At 37.1% G+C, this 16461-nt stretch overlaps 1 protein-coding gene across 1 annotated transcript in view; it reads right to left on the bottom strand.

Annotated features, from left to right (window-relative positions):
- Window positions 1-14631, bottom strand: part of SUN3 (Sad1 and UNC84 domain containing 3) — a 47249-nt gene extending 32618 nt beyond the window's left edge. The window contains exons 1-4 of the mRNA XM_005549626.4: window positions 14227-14631; window positions 14015-14142; window positions 10905-10966; window positions 2306-2409 (exon numbers count right to left, since the gene is read on the bottom strand). Of these exons, the coding sequence (XP_005549683.2) occupies window positions 2306-2409; window positions 10905-10966; window positions 14015-14136 (288 nt within the window). The 5' untranslated portion in view covers window positions 14137-14142; window positions 14227-14631. The remainder of the gene's footprint in view (window positions 1-2305; window positions 2410-10904; window positions 10967-14014; window positions 14143-14226) is intronic.
- Window positions 14632-16461: the final 1830 nt, after the last annotated feature.

Below are 16461 nucleotides of genomic sequence, written 5' to 3'. Positions count from 1 at the left end.
AGATGAACCCACATTGTAGAGGGTAGTCTTCTGTACTTAGTCTATAGATTTAGATGTTAATCACATCTAAAAAATACGTTCACTGAAATATCTAGACTGGTGTTTGACCAAACCTCTGAGCTCCATGGCCTAATCAAACTGACACACAAAATTAACCATCACAATGAAGCTCAGGCACAAATTGGCAATAATTGGAGCCACCACTGACCACTCTGCATGCTGATCTCTGCTTTTCTGGTGATGACCTAACTATCCAGCTTCAGTTCCCATGGGCTTGGTCTTAGTCTTTGATGTGAGGACCTCGTGGAGTAGGAGCTATCTGAGCTGACTCTCTCTGTGGGGTTCCCAGGTGGCTGTGCTTTTGTCTAAGACTGGGGTCTCACAGATTGTCAACATATGCAGACTGAGTAGCACGTTTGAGATGGGAGTTATCCCGGGCATCAACCTATGAACATCCAGGGAGGCTTCCTCACTGGACTGGAATGCTATGGGCATCATGCATGTGCAGTCTCCTCCCTTTGGGGACTTCACATGGCAAGACACATTGAAATGAGGCAGTTGCTGGAGGAACTGGGAAGTAGAAGATTTCAGAGGCCCTCAGCGAAAAGGGTATGAAGTATGAATCTGATCAGTCAGGCCCGAGGTCACTGACTGGGGTCACTGCAGTCACTATGGGTTAAAAGGTCAGCATACTGGTGGAGACAGGTCAATATGTCTGTCCATCTTCCCACAGAACAGCAGTGACCTGGTCATAGCTTCTGCTGAAACCATCTTTGCAAAAATGATAACTGAGGGAATTATGACAGTGAAAGAGATAAGACCTATCTTACTCCATTGTGCTTCTAACCTTTAAGCTGTCCTTGTTCATTCCTGGGAGTAGGCCAAACTAACTTTGGGAAGGAATTCAGTTCATGGTTTGACTCTGAAACAAAATTGATAATAGTCCTTTCCTGAAAAGACCCGCTTCTTTCTTGGGGACCAATCTGCCTTTTTAGGACCAATAAATTCTCTATAAGATTAGAAATTACAGTTTAGGGGTCATGCAGCCCCTGGCTCCAGGAGTCTGAACCTCCCCAAATTGTTCCTGGGGATAACATCACTATTGTTAAACCTGAGATCAGTGCTTTAGATATTTTGCAGACCCTGCACTGCGTGGATCAGCTGACACCACCCAGACCGGTAATCTGACTCAACCAGTTCTGCCAGCCCACCCAGGAACAGAAGACAGCAAGAAAACTTCACTTTGACCCTCTATGATTCCATCTCCAACCTGACCAATCAGCACTCCCCAATTCCCAAACCCCTACCTGCCAAATTATCTTTAAAAACTTTGATCCTCAAATGCTTGGTGAGACTAATTTGAGTAATAATAAAACTCTGGTCTTCTGCACAACCGGCTCTGCATGAATTAATCTTTCTCTATTGCAATTCTCCTGTCTTGATAAATTGGCTCTGTCAAGGCAACAGGCAAGGTGAACCCTTTGGGTGGTTACACTGCCACCTGCCTCCCTCCAGTCTTCTGAGTTTCTGAGCATAGGATGGGCAAGTCTTATTCTGGAATGCTGGGGGTGGGGTGGATCAGAAAGAGGACATTTAATGACTGGCCTCAGTCTAAGCCCACTTAGATCTAACTAGCTTCAGGATAAAGGGAAGTGCCATACTCCTGTCTGGTGTCAGGCAGTGTCGGGCAGAAGTTGATGATAAAGATTTATTTGCCATTTTATTTGTGCTTGAGATTCTCTTGGGGAACTGTGGAGAATTTTTAGGATGTCATAGCTATGAAGCTATTGTCTTTGTCTGTTTTCTGCTGCTATAACAGAATACCACAGCCTGGGTAACTTATAAACGACAGAAGTTTGTTTGGCTTGCAGTTCTGGAGGCTTGGAAAACTGAGACCATGGCACTGGCATGTGGTGAAGATTCTACCCTGGCAGAAGGATGAAAGGACACAGGAACATGTGAGACAGAGAGAGAAATGGGACCAAACTCATCCTTTTATTAGGAGCCCACTCTTCAGTTGAGTCTCGCATTCCAATGATAATGGCGTTAATTCAGAGCTCTTATGATCCAATCACTTTTTAAAGGTCCTACCTCTGAACACTGTTACAATGGCAATTAAATTTTGACATGAGGTTTGGCGGTCACAATCAAACCATAGAAACCACTTAATAGAATTCCATTTCCTACATTAACTTTATTAGATATTCTCATATAAAACAAAGATAACATATTGAAAGTTGAACTAGCCTTGTAGCATATTAAACTTCAAGTGAGTGATATACAAAATGACTTAACAAAACATCACCTGATATTTATAAAGCCTTGAGCCATATTCTGCAATTATGGCATATAATTGTCTGGATTTCTGAGGAACCTCTGTTTCTTTAAGCCACTGATGACTTAGGAGTCCTGTTAAAGAAAAGACAAACTCTGATTAAAGAGTTTCTCTGGAAACATAAAATATTTTACATGTATTCATAAGAATTTCCCTAAACATGAAAAATATATATACTCTTAAGAGTATCAGATCCTTGGGTGACATCATGGAAAATGGTGGAATAGTACACACAAAAAATCAAGCCTCCATATAAACAATATAGCTGGTAAAGATTGACAGAATCAAATTTTTTAGAACTCTGGAATCTAATCCAAAACCTACAGCAGCCAGATAACTAAGGATAGGGGGGCTAGTTTCTAGAAACAGATCATGTGGCATTTTTGTTTACCTGACTATGATCTTCCATTTCCCAACCTGGTGGTGGCAACTATAGGAACAGCATTTCACATCCCTTTAATATAGACCTTGTTCTTATACCTTGGCAATGTTTTTTGACCCATCTAGTGGTTCCCTGAGGGGCTGGCACAGAAACTGACCTGTGTTTATTCCACTCCCATAGCTTTCTAGGAAGTGGCAATATCTATTGAAAAACTTCAAAGACACACTGCCCAAGCCCAACTGGGACAAAAGACAGTAGATGATGGAAGCGGCAGACAGACCCAAAGGCCCATGAATAAAGAGGCAGTCTCTTGCTGGAAAAAGGGATCAGAAGGACTGCTGCATCATATACTAGGAAAGAGAGAATGTAATGTGCATTTCTAGGACTGGATACATGTTCATAAATGACCTCAAGAAGATACTGGGTTGCACCTCTGGTGGATCTGTAGATTGTGTATAAGCAGGAAGTGAAGGCTAAGGCAGAGTTGTAGGTGGCCTGGTTTAGTCTTGAAGGAGTGTCCCAGCTTAGAGCCAAGCTGCAAAGACTGAGAGAGTAATCTCTCTGTCTCCGTTTCTCTCTCTCTCTCTGGATTCAGGAATTCAAGGAAATATGTGTTAAATCAGTGGCTAACCACTGAGATAGTGGAATAGTAAACATATACGACAAGAAATACAGTCTTAAAAATAGTTTTGGGAGGCCATGGTGGGCGGATCATGAAGTCAAGAGATCGAGACCTTTCTGGCCAACATGGTGAAACCCTGTCTCTACTAAAAGTACAAAAATTAGCTGGGCTTGGTGGCACTCGCCTGTAGTCCCAGGTACTCGGGAGACTGAGACAGGAGAATTGCTTGAACCTGGGAGGTGGAGGTTGCAGTGAGCTGAAATCATGCCACTGCACTCCAGCCTGGTGACAGAGCAAGACTCCGTCTCAAAAAAGAAAAAAAATATATTGTTTGAAAATGTTACTAAACAAACAAGTGATTGCAGCCCTCAACATGCAACAGCAGGCAAACCCTGGGAAATAGGAAAATCTGATTTCTAGAGTTGTTAATTATAATATTAAAATGCTCAATTTACAAAATCACATGGCATACAATAAAACAGGAAAGTATGGCCCATTTAAAAGGAGAAAATGCAGAAACCATCCCTGAGGAATCTGACATTGGAATGATGAGACAAAAACTTTAAATCAGCTATTCTACATATGTTCGAAAACTAAAGGAAACCATGGACAAAAAACTAAAGGAAACCAGGAAGATTATGTATGAATAAAATGAGAATATTGATAAAAATAAATTATGAAAGAAACCAAATATAAATTCTGAGGCTGAAAGAGGAATAACTAAAATGAAGAACTTACTCGAAGGGCTCAACAGTCTATTGAAGGCAGATGAAAGAATCAGTTAACTTAAAGATAGAGCTGTTGAAATTATTGAGTCTGTGAACAGAAAGAAAAAAGTGAAAAGTGAACAGAGCCCAAGAGACCTATCAGACACCATGAAGTTGATCAACATATGCATTGTGCGTGTGTTGTAACAGGAGAGAGAGAGAAAGAGAGAAAGGGGCAGAAAGAATATTTGAAGAAATAAACAAAACCTATGGGATACAGCAAAAGACGTACTAGGAGGGAATATTATAGCTCTAAGTGCCTATATTGAAAAAGAGGAAAAACATACTATAAATGACCTAATGATGTACCTTAAAGAACTAGATAAGCAAGAGCAAACCAAACCCAAAATGAGTAGAAGAAAAGAAATAATAAAGATAAGATCAGAAATAAATAAAATTGAAGTAAACAATACAAAAGATCAATGGGACAAAGGTTTTTAGAAAAATTAAACGAAATTGGCAAACCTTTAACCAGATTAAGAAAAAAAAAAAGAGAAGATACAAATGAAATTAGAAATAATAAAGGAGACGTTAAAACTGGTATGGCGTGAATTTAAAGGATCATTACTAGCTACTATGAACAACTGTATGCCAATAAATTGGAAAATCTAGAAGAAATGGACAAATTACTAGACACATACAATCTATCAAGATTGAACCAGAAAGAAATTCAAAACCTGAACAGACCAATAAAAGGTAATGAGATCGAAGCCATAATAAAAAATCTCCCAGTAAAGAAAAGCCCAGGACCCCACGGCTTCACTGCTGAATTCTATCACACACTTAAAGAAGAGCTAATACCAATCTTATGCAAACTATTCTGAAAAAGAGAGGAGGAGGGAATACTTCTAAACTCATTCTACAATGCCAGTATTACCCTGATATGAAAACCAGACAAAGACACATTAAAAAGAAAAGAAAAGAAAACTACAGGCCGATATCTCTGATGAATATTGATGCAAAAGCCCTTAACAAAATACCAGCAAACTGAATTCCATAGCACATTAGAAATATCATCCATCATGACCAAGTGGAATTTATCCCTGGGACGCAGAATGGTTCAACATGTGCAAATCAATCAGTGTGATACACCATATCAATAAAATGAAGGATAAAAGCCATATAATGGTTTTCAACTGATGCTGAAAAAGCATTTGGATAAAATTCAACATCTCTCCATGACAAAAACCATAAAAAAACTGGGTATAGAAGGAACACATCTCAATGTAATAAAAGCTATGAATGACAGACAGATTCATAGCTGGTGTCACACTGAATGGGAACAAACTGAAAGCCTTTCCTCAAAGACCTGGGACACGGCAAGGTTTCTCACTTTCACCCTGCTATTCAACATAGTACTGGAAGTCATAGCTAGAGCAACCAGACAAAAGAAAGAAAGAAAGAAAGGGCATCCAAACTGCAGTGAAAGAAGTTAAATTATCCTTGCTTGCTGATGATATGATCTTATATTAGGAAAAAACCTAAAGACTCCACAAAAAAACTATTAGAACTGATAAACAAATTTAGCAGTGTTGCAGGATACAAAGTCAATGTACAAAAATCAGTAGCATTTCTATATGTCAACAGTGAACAATCTGAAAAATTAATAAAGTAATCTCATTTACGATAGCCACAAATAAAATCAAATATCTAGGAATTAACCAAAGAAGTGAAAGAGCTCTACAATGAAAACTATAAAACACTGATGAAAGAAATTGAAGAGGACACAAAAAGTAGATAACTCATGTTCATGAATTAGAAGATCAATATTGCTAAATGTCCATACTACCCACAGCAATCTACATATTCAATGCAATCCCTATCAAAATACCAATGACATTCTTCACAGAAATAGAAAAAACAACCCTAAAATTTATACGGAACCACAAAAGACCCCAAATAGTCAAAGCTATTCTAAGCAAAAAGAAGAAAATTGGAGGAATCACATTACCTGACTTCAAATTATACTACAGAGCTTAGTAACCAAAACAGCATGGTACTGGCCTAAAAAGAGAGAGACAGGCTGATGAAACAGAATAGAGAACCCCTACAGAAAACTCATTTTCAACAAATGTGCCAAGACCACACGCTGGGGAAAAAATGGTCTCTTCAATAAATGGTGCTGGGAAAACTAGATATTCATACGCAGAAGAATGAAACTAGACCCCTGTCTCCTGCCATATATAAAAATCAAATCAAAATGGATTAAAGGCTTAAATCTAAGACTTTAGACTATGAAACAACTATAAGAAAACACTGGGGGAAAATCTCCAGGTTATTGGTCTGGGCAAAAATTTCTTGAGCAGTACCCCACAAGCACAGGCAACAAAAACAAAAATGGACAAATGAGATCACAGCTAAAAAGCTTCTGACAGCAAAGGATACAATCAACAAAGTGAAGAGACAACCCACAGAATGGGAGAAAATATTTACAGACTACCCATCTGACAAGGGATTAATAAGAAGAATATATAAGGGGCTCAAATAGCTCTTTGGGGGGGGGGAACCCTAAATAATCTGATTTTAAAAATGGGCCAAAGATTCAAATAAACATCTCTCAAAAGAAGACACACAAATGGCAAACAGGCATATGAAAAGGTGCCTGTTTCGTTGATTGTCAGAGAAATGAAAATCAAAACTACAATGGGATGTTATCTCACCTCGGTTAAAATGGCTTATATCCAAAAGACAGGCAATAACAAATGCTGGAGAGGATATGGAGAGAAGAGAGCCCTCATACACTGTTGGTGGGAATGTAAATTAGTACAACCACTATACAGAATGGTCTGGAGAATCTTCAAAAAATGATAAACAGAGTTAACATATGATCCAGCAGTCCCACTTTGGGAATATACCCAAAATAAAGGAAATCAGTATGCCAAAGAGATATCTGCACTCCCTTTTGTTGCAGCATTATTCACAATAGCTAAGATTTGGAAGCAACCTAAGTGTCCATCAGCAGATAAATGGATAAAGAAAATGTACATATTCACAATGGTGTACTACTCAGCCATAAAAAAGAATGAGATAATGTTATTTGCAACAACATGGATGGAATTGGAGATCATTATGTTCAGTGAAATAGGTCACACACAGAAAGACAAATATCACATGTTCTCACTTATTTGTGGGAGCTAAAATTTAAAACAATTAAACTCATGAACATAGAGAGTAAAATGATGATTACCAGAAGCTGGGGAGGGTAGTGTTGAAGACAGAGGAGGTGAGGATGGTTAATAGGTACAAAAAATAGAAAGAATAAATAAGACCTACTATTTGACAGCACAATAGGTGACTACAGTAAAAAATTACTTAATTGTACATTTTAAAATAACTAAAAGATTGTAATTGGATTGTTTGCAACACAAAGGATAAATGCTTGAGGGGATGGATACCCCATTCTTCATGATATGATTATTTCACATTGCATGCCTGTATCAAAACATCTCATGCACCCCATAAGTATATATACTATGTACCCACAAAAATTTAAAAAATTTTGAATTCTAAATAAGAAAAATAATATTTAAAGAAATAATAGCTGAAAAAGTTCCAAATTTGATAAAAAGCCATGAATCTACACATCCAAGAAGCTCAACAAATTTCAAGTAAGACAAACTTAAAAAGACTCATGCTGAAACCTATTATAATCAAACTGTTGAAAGACAAAAACACAGAGAGAATCTTGAAAGCAGAAAGAGAGCAATGCCTTGTCATATAGAAGGAAGTCTTCATTGGATTATCACCTGATTTTTTCTTCAGAAACCATGGAGGCCAGAAGAGAGTGGGATGACATATTTAAAGTGCCAAAAGAAAAAAAGTTCTATATATGAGAAAACTATTCTCCCAACTGAAGAAAAAACTAACATATTCTAAGATAAATAAAAGCTCATGGTGTCTCTACCACTAGACCAACCCTTCAGGAAATGCTACAGGGATTCCTTCAGGCTGTAGTGAAAGGACATAGAGAGTAACTCAATGCCACATGAAGCAATCAAAATCTCCAGTAACGGTAATAGAGAGGTAAATATGAAACCAGTATTATTGTTTTGGGTTTGTAACTCCTTTTTTTATTTCCTACATAATTTAAAAGACAAATTTATAAAGCATAATTATACATCTATGTTTATGGGTACCCAATGTGTAAAGATGTAATTTCTGACAACATAAAGAGGAGTAAATCCCAGTGAATACAGATCATAAGGAGGAAAAAAAAAAGAGGAGCAGAGCTGAATAGGAGCAGAGTATTTGTATTCTATTAAAGTTAATTTGGTATAAATTTAAACTATATTGTTATAAATGTAGGGTCTTAGTTGAAATCCCCATGGTAACCACTAAGAAAATATCTAGAAAAAATACAAAATGAAAGAGAACAGAATCAAAACAGTACACTACAACAAAGCAATTAAACACAAAAGAAGGCAGTAAAGAAGGAAATGAACAAAAAGATAGAAGGTATAGATTTTCTAAAAAATAGAAAAATGGCAGAAGTAAGTCATTCCTTATTAGTAATTAATGTAAATGAAAATTGATTAAACTTTCCAATCAAAAGGCAGAGGCTGGCAGAATGAATTTAAAAACATGATTCAACTACATGCTGCTTACAAGAGATTTACTTTAGAATCAAAACTGAAATTTATAAAACATGGCTGAAAGAAATAAAGAAGACCTAAATAAACGGAAGGACAACTTGTGTTCATGAATTGGAAGTATTGCTAAGATGGCAAAACTACCTAAAGCTGTCCACAGATTCCAAGTAATCTTTATCAAAATCCCAACAGCATGATACTGGATAATGATAGACATATAGACCAATGGGCTAGAATATCCAGAAATAAACTAACTCAACTATAGCCAATTCAGTTTTTGGAAAGGAGGACAAGGCATTCAAAGATACCTATAGGGAAAGAGTAATATTTTTAGCAAATGGTCCTGGGACAACAGGCTTTCCACATGCCAAAAAATGAAGTTGGATCCCTTGCATCATATAAAAAAAGAACTCAAAATGGGTCAATTACCTAAATATTAGAAGAGCTAAAACCACAAAACTCTTCAAAAAAGATTTAGCAATGGGTTCTTCGATATGACACCCTTAAAATTACAAACCTTTGTGTATCAAAGGACAGTATAAAGAAAGTGCAAAGACAACCCAGAATGAAAGAAATATTTTCAAGTGATATATCGGAGAAGGGTTTGGTATCTAGAATACATAAAAAACTCTTCCAACTCAACAACAAAAGGACAAACAACTTAATCAAAAATGAGCAAAAGACTTTAATGGACATTTCTCCAAGGAACACATACAAACGGTCAATAAGCACATAAAAAGATGCTTGACATCATTAGTCATTAGAGAAATAAAACCATGATGAAACATGACTTTTCATCCACCAGGATGGCTGTAATGAAAAAAAAAAAAAAAAGGAAAAAAAAAGTTAGTGGAAATGTAGAGAAATCGGACTTCTTGTTTTAATCCATTTGGGTTGCTGTAAAGGAATATCTGAGGTTGGGCAATTTATAAAGAAAAGAGGTTTATTTGGCTCACAGTTCTATAGGCTGTACAAGAAGCATGGCACCAGCATCTACAGCTGGTGAGGGTCTCTGGCTGCTTTCACTCATAGTGGAAAGCAAAAAGGAGCCAGCATGTGCAGAGACCACATGGTGAGAGAGGGAGCAAGAGAGAGTTGGGAGAAGTCAGGTTCTTTTTAACAATTAGCTCCCACAAGAACTAATAGAGTGACAACTCATTACTACAAGGATGTAACCAAGTGATTCATGAGGAATCTGTCCCCATGACCCAAATGCCTTCCATTAGGCTCCCACCTGCAACATTGGGTGTCAGATTTCAACATGGGATTTGGGAGGTCAGATATCCAAAATATAGCACTCCTCCTACACTGCTTGTGGGAATGTAAAATAGTGCAGCCATTGAGGAAAACAGTGTGGTGGTTCCTCCCCAGAAATCTCATTCCTAGGTATATACTTGAAAGAATTGAGAACAGATGTTCAAATAAGCACATGTACACACTTATGCACAGCATCACTATTCGCAATAGCCAAAAGATAAAAGCACTCTAAATGTCCATGAATAGGTAAATGGATAAACAAAATGTGGTATATACATACAATGAAATATTATTTAGCTACAAAAAGGAATGAAGAACATGCTAGGATATGGATGAACCTTAAAAACATTATGCTAAGTGAAAGAAGTCAGATAAGAAAGATCACACGCTTTATGATCTTTTTTATAACAATAACTGGGTTGAAACTTTGATTTTAATGCGAGATCCATGCCTTAAGTTGTCAATATATTAAATAACAAATTTCCAGTGTGCTAGGGGTTGTGGATTGTGATATTTCTCAATATGAAACTACACACTGCACATTCTGCAATGATTTTTTGGGGAACTGTGTGATGAGCAACAGTCTCTGGTTGTCAAAACCTCCCAAGTGCAGTCACTTAAATTTAGAAAAGGTAAAATGTATAATATGTTTGCAATAAATATATTAGAAATCCTTACCTTTAAAGCAACATATATGACTACAAAATTTGCAAAAAGCAAACCACAATTCTAAAAGAAAAGAAGGTCCTTTCTAAATTTTCTATTTAAAAGCCAATATTACCTTTACAATCAGAAATAAAAAACAAACAAAAAAGCTTTGATAATGTGCAGGTCACCTCCAGCACTTTCCGTGGCATTTATTTACAAATATGAGTCATTCTGTTGAGATCTCTCTCACCAGGTAGACATATAGAGAAATGGTTTTTAAGGATCATTACTTAGGAAGACTTACCTACAAGAAGAAAAGTCAATGTAAACATCGTACTTAGAATAATCTTCCATGATCGAGTTACCCTAAAAGAATAAAAACAATGATTAGAAAAAGAATTTAACAACATCATGCATTTAACTTGGACTTTAGCCACTACTCCCAAGTCAACAAACTTACTTATTCTCATTCTTGCTTAATCTAGGTTGAGTCTATGAATTACTTTAATTTCCAATCCACTATTTTTTAAATCAAGAGATCATTTTCGTGATGATACACACTTACCAGCATATATGTGAGCACATAGATTTAGTCATACCTCTCGCTTTCACATATGCAATGCTTATGCTAGTATACGTCTATTTATATTCTTAAAATGCTTATAAGAAAAAAACAAAGGCAGTTTTCTAGAGGTCTCAAATGTAGAATTAGCTACGAAAAAAGAAAAAGAAGAAAAATCAGGCTCTAATTTTATGGAAATTCGGTATTAAGATAAAAAACTATGACAATTAACAAATATCTGATAAAATTCTTTGAAGTCATCATGACCTTTTTTCCTACTCTGTGTTGAAGTATAGTATGCTATACAAATACGATTTGTGTTCTTTTCTGTATAATTGTACAGCCCAGTGATGCTTCACAGAATGAACACATCCATGAAACCTCACCCAGGACTGGAAATTGAGCACACTCAGTTCCGTGGACTGAATTGCACTCCTCCTCCCAACACAAACACACACCACACACACATTCATTTGTTGAAGCCCTACCCTCATTGTTACTGTATTTAGAGATAGGGTCTTTAATTGCTAATTAAGGGTAAAAGAGGTTATCAGTGGGACTCTAAACTAGCAGGATTGTTGTCCTTAGAAGAGGTGGAAGAGAGACTAGAACTTTTTCCCTCTTTGTGCAGTCAGAAGAAAGGTCACATGGGGACACAGTGAGAAGGCAATCCAGGAAGAAAGCCTTCACCAGAGACCAAATCAGCTGGAATCTTGGACTTCCTAGCCTCCAAAACTGCGAGAAAATAAATTTCTGTTGTTTCAGCCACCAAGTCTGTGGTATTTATTGTTGCAGCCCGAGCAGATAAATACACCAAGCCCATCGGAAGCCCATCTTGTGCCCTCATCAACCCTATACCTCCCACCTCTGAAGGTACCTGCTCTCCTGAGCTCTATCCCCATTAAGTAGGTTTGCTGGGTTTGAACCATCTATAAATGGACCCATTCAGGTATGGGCCCTATCTGTCTGCCTCCTGTTCCCAGCCTTATGTCTGTGAGAGTCAACTGTGCTGTTGTGCATAGCTGTGGTTCATTCATTCTTATAACTGTATAGTATTTCATTGTGTGAATATACCATGTGGTTATCCATCCTAACATTGATGGGTGTTCGGGGCTATGATAAACAATGGAGTTATAAATATTACTACAAGCAATGCAGCTATGAACATTCTTGTACATGGTTTTTGATGAAGACAAGTATGTATTTCATTTAAGTATATTCTCAAGAGAGGCATTGCTGGGTCATAGGATACATGCTTAATCCGTTGCAGTAGATTTTGCTCAGTTTTACAAAGTGGTTGTAATGATAACCTTTTCACATCCAACCTTTTAAAAAGCCCTAAAGGGCGGATGGGGAGGGAAGCTAAAATGATCACATTAAACTAAGGTGAAAGTTGTAAACTTCTGGATAAAGTATTACAAGTTGGCAAACTAAAAATTTCTACTTAAAACATACGAAAAATCACATTAAGATGGATCATTTGTTAACTGTATTCACTAGAGTGGGCCACCTAATTCTCCCGGAACAGAATCTTTAAGTAGCTTATCTCCCCTACATAAAGCAGTCATGCCTATTAGCCATCCAAGAGTGTGAGACAGTGTGGAAAGCAACTAAGAAGAGAATTTTCTTAACTCTCTTCCCTCCAGGGAAGTATATTCTGAAACCTCTTCCTTTTAACTATTATTGGAGATGTGGAGAGCGGTAAGGGGTCCACTGTATAAAAAAGTTGTTCATAGGTCAATTGTGGTCTATAAGAGCTCTTCTGGTGGGCTGCATTAAATGAAAATTATCACATTACCATATTTACCAAAGATTAATTCCAGTGTTATTTTTTTTTTCTACTAGAAAACTTGCTGCCAGGCTCTGCATTGCAAAATTCCTTCGGTGCCTTCGCCCAGCCAGTGGGATTCTGCCATTTGGGGCAAGCATATTTTGTTATTACTGTAATTTTGAAATGCTGCTCTACTTGTACTAATAACTTTGTAGTATTCCTTTTATTTTTATTGACAGTTTTGTTTCTGTGCAAGTGCTTCATTGTTACCAATAGGAAGGTTATTTCATCACCATTCATAATGCAGATGGCCACCACGCCCAGCCAGGGCATGGACACGCATCTGCCTCTCTGCTTCAAGGGCCTAATTGTATCATATGTCAAACCAACTGAATAATACAAAGTCCCCCACCCCATATACCTACCACTTTTCTATGGCAAATCTGGATGTTTTGCCGTGTTTGCTTCAGTGCTTTTCTAATAAAGTTTTTGTTTTTCCAGCAGGCAGCACATGGGCAGGGCGTTTTTAAATAGGTTTAGGGTCTTTGGATTCCCTGCTACAATAATCCCCACATATGTTCTCACTAGAGGAAACAGGGTGATTCACTCAAAATATGCATCCCCTACCAGAGTCTTTAGTCAATTATCACCCAAGAATGTAATAAATGCCCCTCTGTGCCCAGAGTCCTGAGCCCGGTGCTAAGCTCTGCATACCACCAAGACTATACAAGCGAGGCCAATGACAAAAAAAAAAAAAAAAAAAAAAGTGAATTATCTGGATGGTTTTAAGTTCCTGCTGCTGCGGCTCATTCTTTTAAACAGGATGGCTTTCCTTTCTTAATCCTTGTCCCCAGTCTGCTGTTATTAATCCAGATACTGTTGACATAGAAGTATTGTGATCAAGCGTAAGTACTGTGATCAAGAGAAACCTTCAAAGGAAACTATTTGGAAATGATTTTCTCTATAAAGGAGGAAAACACTGTCTGTCAGGTAACAGGTAACAGGTGAACAGGACACAAGTGACAGATGTAACACATACAACCTACAATTTCAGGCACACCATTCTGCCGTGTTTACCTACCCATTCGTATCAGGGTTTTCATCCTCTGATAGCAAAGTGCTGCCACTGGTGCTACCGCTGGCATCTTCAGAGCAACCTCTAAAAAACATGGCAGCCCTTCTTGCCTTTGCTTTTCCACTCATGATCCCCTACCAAAGAACAAACAGCTGGTAGGATGAAGAGCAACATTTGTCCTCATTCCTATTTTATTAAAAACATGAAGCTATACATACAGTTTTTAAATTTGTTTTGTTTAATGTCTTCTTCCTCCACGGGTGTTTCTTCTTGAAGAAGGAATTTTGTAAAGCTTCTGAGTCTTCTGTTGCATCATCCTCCGTGACACCTCATAATGCAGATGGCCACCACGTCCAGCCAGGGCATGGACACGCATCCACCTCTCTGCTTCAAGGGCCTAATTGTACCATATGTCAAACCCACTGAATAATACAAAGACCCCTCCTCCCATGTACTTACCACTTTTCTATAGCAAATCTGGATGTTTTGCTGTGTTTGCTTCAGTGCCTTTCTAATAAAGAAAATATCAGAAATATAATGGTAGACCCCCAGGTATCCTGAATCTCAGCCCTCTCTCTTATTTTCCACAGATAACTACAGCCTGAAAATTGATATACTCTATTCTCATTATTTTTGATACTTTACTATGTAAACGTGTATCTACAAATAATATTGTTTTCATGCTTAAAATGTAGACTAAATGTTATGCCACTCTTGGTTTTCTTACAATATTATCCATCTTGAAACATTAACTCGACTCAGTTTAATTGCTCTATGGTATTTCATTGTATATACATGACAGTTCATTTACCCGTCCTTCTATAGATGTATACTTATGTTGTTTTCAGTTTTTTTTGGGCAAAGAATAATGCTCATTGCATGTTGTTATATACACATCACAAGGTTTTTCTAAACATACACCTAGAAACAGAATAGTTAGGTGGAAGGATGAGCTGGTTTATTTGGGGCATAAATTCTAGGATGACATTTCACTCTCAGCACTTTGGAGATACTACTCCACGGCCTCGTGGATTGATTGTTGCTGATGAGAATTCTGTCTGATCTTCATTTCTCTTGTGTTTTTTGGCAATTTCTCTGGTAGTTTTTAAGATTTTCTGTTTATCCATATTTTCCAGTTGTATTTTAGTGTATCCAGGTTTGATACTAGTTTTTGTTTTTCCTCACTTATAACTCAGAGAGTCTTTTCAGTTTGGACACTTGTGTGTTTTTTTCAGTTCTGGACTATTTTTCAGCCATCAGGTCTTCAAATATTGCATCTCTGCCACTGCCCCAATTTTCTTAGAATGGTCCACCTATTGACACTTGTGTCTCCCCTTTACTTTCCATATAGTTCAACTGCTCCTTCATATTTGTTTTTGCCCTTTTCTCTTTTTACTTAATCTGATTTCTGGGTGCATTTGTAAGTGTTATTTTTCAATTTACTATCTATTTTCTGAGAGTCTAGATCTATCCCAAGAAACCCCCAAGTTTCTACTTTTTTACCTATTGGTCCAAAATTTGAAAGTTACAAAATGGTACACAGCAAATATGGCCTTTCCACCCTGCATTTGCCTTCTAGCTATTGGTTCCCCTCCCTCCTAGCATCTATGCTACCATTTATACTATTTCCTTTCAAAGATGTGATATGCATGCACAGTATGTGACATTGTATTATATATGTAGCATTTTATATGTATATTTATCTCTCCACATTCCTAATGGTAGCTTACTATAGACTGTGCTCTCCATCTTGCTTCTTTCGCTTAAACATTTATCTTGGAAGTTTTTCTGATGGTTTGAGATAATCTTCCTCATTCATTTATGATTGAATAGTGTTTCATTGGGTGAATGGGCCATAGGCTGTTTAGCCTGTCTCATATTGATGGGCAGTTTGATATTTAAAATAATGTGCAATAGTAATCTTGTATTTAAGTTATTATCCATATGTGTGAATATATCTTTAAGGATATATACCCAGAGGAGGAATTTCTGGGTCAAAGTCTATGTGTATTTTTCAAGAATAAACCCGTACATATACAGCCAACTAATCATTGATAAGTTTGCCAGGTGTGCACAATAAGGAAAGGACCCTGTAGTCCCTTCAATGAATGGTGCAGGGAAAACTAGATATTCACATGCAAAATAATTAAATTGGACACTTATCTTACACCATACCCAAATATTACCTTGAAATAGATAAAAGACTTAAACATAAGAGCTATAACCATAAAATTCCTAGAAGAAAACAAGAAAAAATCTCCTTGACATTGGTCTTGACAATGACTTTTTACATATGCATCAAAAGCACAAGCAAAAATAAATAACTGGAACCATATCAAACCAAAAACCAAGAAGCTTTTGCACAACAAAAGAACTTAATAGCAAGAAAACAAATAACTGAATTTAAAAGTTGGCAAAAGTCTTGAATAGACATTTTTTTTTCCAAAGAAGAC

This window comes from Macaca fascicularis, chromosome 3 (assembly GCF_037993035.2).
Source record: "Macaca fascicularis isolate 582-1 chromosome 3, T2T-MFA8v1.1".
Taxonomy (NCBI): domain Eukaryota; kingdom Metazoa; phylum Chordata; class Mammalia; order Primates; family Cercopithecidae; genus Macaca; species Macaca fascicularis.
The sequence above is the reverse complement of the archived record's forward strand: the minus strand, read 5'-3'. Positions and strand labels throughout refer to the sequence as shown.